General features: G+C 60.6%; 1 protein-coding gene across 1 annotated transcript in view; it reads right to left on the bottom strand.

The window, feature by feature from the left end:
* The window catches only part of N4BP1 (NEDD4 binding protein 1), a 27,386-nt gene extending 26,253 nt beyond the window's left edge, over nt 1–1,133 (bottom strand). Inside the window, exon 1 of the mRNA XM_014528407.1 lies at nt 235–1,133. Within this exon, the coding sequence (XP_014383893.1) occupies nt 235–507 (273 nt within the window). The 5' untranslated portion in view covers nt 508–1,133. The remainder of the gene's footprint in view (nt 1–234) is intronic.
* Nucleotides 1,134–3,712: the final 2,579 nt, after the last annotated feature.

Here is a 3,712-nt window from a genome sequence, read left to right as displayed (position 1 = left end):
GCTGATGTGTGAGCCCTTCCAGGACTCCCCCCCCCCCTCCCCCCCCGCTCAGAACCTCAAAAGTCACAGAAACAGATGCTTCGAGAGCATTTTTATTTTTATTCATGTCCTAAAAATAATCCTTAGAATAACTGATGGGATTTGATCAATTTAATGCTAATTTTAAAACAGAAGTCCTCCCCCTGATGTTATTAACTTGGCTATGACAACAAAGTGATAACTTCACTTCTTCACCTGAACAACACCAGGGCCGATCAGGAGACACTGCGACCTGAAGGTGCAGGCGCAGGGAGGACGAGGATGCTGGTGACGGGCGGGCGGGGAGGCCCAGCAGCCGCCGCTCCCGCAGACACGAGGGGTCACGCGGCCCGCGCTCAGCAACACGGTGAACCACGAACTGTCAGCCCCAGACCAGCCAAACCTCCCTGGAGCGGAAAGGAACCCCTTAAAGTAACAGCGAAAAAGGAATGCGAAAAGGAATAATTCCGTTTCTTTAAACAAAAGCATTTTCCTATGTTGTTTCCCTAAGACATAACCTTGTTTAAAAAAAGTTCTTTAATTAATTATATAAGGACCCCCCCCCCATTTTGTTCTCGGATTGCAAAACTGCGAGCTGCATACAATGCCATTAATTCAGTGAAAAGGGGGCACAGGGAAGTGGTCCTTGATTTGGTGAAAACCCGGGACACTAGCTGGTAAGCGGATAGGGAAGGAAACGAGTCATGAGCAGTCACTGCCCCCCCGCAAACTCAGTGAGAGAACCCCTTATTTCCACAGGCTGGCACAACCCCAAAGTATCAACCCCACAAAGGGCTGAACAAACCACCGCTTCTTCAGAAGGCCATTTTCACAACCAGGGCGAGTAAGAAATATCATTCCTGGAAATGCAGAAGCGCCGCCGGCCTCCTTTCTGGTAAAATCAAAACAAAAACCCGACGTCACCGCCCAGTCTGACATCGAACCGTTTCCGCCGCGGGCAGGCCCACTGTTCAAGAACCCATTCAGGAAACCAGGGACCAAAAACAATAAAACAATCAACCAGAACAGGTGTGAACAGACCAGAGGAACGGGTACCGGGTTCTCGTAGACGGGGATGAGACCCCTGCAGCCGGAGCCTCGCGGGCCCCTCCAGACGGCACCTCCTCCTCCCCCCTCTTGCTGCACAAATGTGACGTGTGACGTCAGAACCAGAGCTGGGGAAAGGACACCCACCAACTCTTCCTCAGACCCTCCTCCCCTCCTGTTCTTTTCCTCACAAGCTAAGAGCTCGTTCCCAGGTGCACTGTCATGTCAGTGTTGAAGGACGACGGTCCTCCCAACTCCTCTCCCGCAAGCTCTCCAGGCGGCTCCGGGCAGGCCCCTGGCTATGTCCCCCACTCCGGGCTCCTCCCTGTGTGAGGCTGGGCTCCGGGCAGGCCCCTGCTATGCCCCTGGGCTCCTCCCTGCGTGAGGCTCCGGGCAGGCCCCTGCTCTGTCCCCGAGGCTCCTCGCTGCCGTAAGGCTGGGCCTGAGCCTGAGCCGGCACCTGGCAGGCAGCGCAGGCAGCAAGCTCAGCGCCTACGGCTCCCGGACACACTGCACTCGGGGAGCCGGCCACTCACTTCCAATTCCTGCTCATCTGCGAGCCTCCAGGGCAGGGTCCTGGCGCACCAGCTCCCTTTGGCACCGACGCCCGTGCTGGACCCGGTGCCCTCGGCCCTGCAGGGCCTCCACACCCCCTCTCTCCGCCTCTCTAAGTGGAAAGGGACACGTCCGCCTCACGCAGGACCAAGGAGCCTCCCTGCCCGGCCCCCCTTGGCCCTCAGAATCCCCCACGGCCAAGGTTCTGAGCCCGAATTCCTCTCTCGCCACCCCTGGCGGCGTCTCCAGTGCTGACTGAACCTGCCCTCTATCAAGCACACACCCCGCGCCCAAGGGGACACAGGCCGAGGTCCGGTCCCCACTCACCCTGCATCCTGCCCCCCCTGCCCCCTCGCAGGCCCCCTCCACTGGACGTAGGAGGTCAGCCTGGGACGTGCTTGGACTGCCCTAGCCCAGAGGCGGGCCTCTCGGAAACCCCGCGGGGCCGGGGCCTTTCGCCTTGTGGGCTGGCGCCCCAACACCCAGGGGTGACCACCACCCACCTGAGCATTTCGGGACCAAGTCCTGCTCCGAAGTGCACCGTCCGTGGCCCTCCCTTCAGCCCCCCCCCTCCCCGTCCTCCCAACTACCTAACGGGGGGCCCCCCTCCCCTCCCCCCGAAGGCCGCCAAGAGCTGAAGCTGGCCCACCTGACGCTCAGCATGCGTTTGGTCTCCTTTGGTTTGTTTTCTTTTTAAAGAATATGTGCAGTTGATCAGACGTCACTGGGCCCATTTCACACGGTGTAACTGGCTCCTCCGAGGCCTGGGCACCTGCCCTCTCCCTCAGGGCACCAGCGAGCGCTGTCCCCCAGTTCCTTCCTACCCGCCAGCCACCTCCCAACGCCGTGGCTCTCTGGTCTAAAGCAAGAGATTCTAACTCTTCCCGCTCACCAGGCCGGGCTCCCTCCAGCCTCCTTCCTCCCCCCACTGCCTGGCCCCCAGGGTCCCACCTGCTTTGCAGCTTCCATCCCACGAATGAGTGAATGAGGCCTGAATGAGGCCGCAGCGCAGGCACTTCCACTTCCTGCAGACACTGCCCTCCTCTGGCTTTCCTCTCACTCCAGGCACGGCCTCCCTGGCCTGGCAGAGACATTGCGTGGCTACACAGGAGGCTCAACCCGCTCCCCAGTTTGTATGACCCCCAGCCAGCCAGGCGGGACGTGAGCGGGGGCGACGGCCTCTCCTTGGAGAGGTACGTGAGGCCATCGCTCTCGCTCACAGCCCCCAGGCCTCCCACCGCCGGCTGCTGGGCAAGTCCGGCTCCTCAGCGGCTCCAGAGCCTCGTGCCCTGGCCCTCATGCGGCCACTCCCCCTCCCGCCCTCCGCACTCAGGCCTGTGAGGAGCCGCAGTCTCGCATCATCGCTGTGATTCTGCACTCGCTCTTCTCTCTGGAGAGCCCGCTCACCCCAGCGCCCAGCTGGGCAGAACCACCTCCCTCTCCGCTGACCTGGGTCACGTGGGCCACGCTGCGCGGTTTGTTTCCAAGTGTCTCCCCCCTGCCCGGCTGAGCTGTGGTCCCTTGAGGTCAGGAGGCAACAGTGAGTGCACTTCTTGGCACATTTTCTTTATTTTTAAATATATTTGCATTGATTTCAGAGAGGAAGGGAGGGGGAGAGAGAGATCAAAACATCAATGACGAGAGAGAACCATGGATCAGCTGCCTCCTGCACGCCCCCTACTGGGGATCGAGGCCGCAACCCGGGCCTGTGCCCTGACCTGGAATCGAACCCTGACCTCCTGGTTCCTACATCAACGCTCAACCACTGAGCCAGGCCGGCCGGGCTGGACACATTTTCTTTAAATGTCAGCTGCTCGGCCCCACCAAGCAACAGGCAGTCAGGCACCCACCATCTTTTCTGACACCAGAGCTGTCCTCTATCCCGGTCCCAGTGAGAACCGTGTCGCTCACGGGGAACAATGTCCCTTCCACAGAGGGGTCTTCTTGCCTCCAAACACAGACTTTCAGGCAGACCCGCCCCCGTGGGGACCCTCAGACTCCCTAACGGACGAGGCCGCGGCCAGGCCGGGGGCCCCTGCTTCCCGGCTCCCAGGCCTCTGCTCCCGGCCACCGGCAGTGGGACCTCCCAGGC

The sequence above is a fragment of the Myotis brandtii genome, unplaced genomic scaffold, assembly GCF_000412655.1.
Source record: "Myotis brandtii unplaced genomic scaffold, ASM41265v1 scaffold633, whole genome shotgun sequence".
Classification (NCBI taxonomy): domain Eukaryota; kingdom Metazoa; phylum Chordata; class Mammalia; order Chiroptera; family Vespertilionidae; genus Myotis; species Myotis brandtii.
The sequence above is the reverse complement of the archived record's forward strand: the minus strand, read 5'-3'. Positions and strand labels throughout refer to the sequence as shown.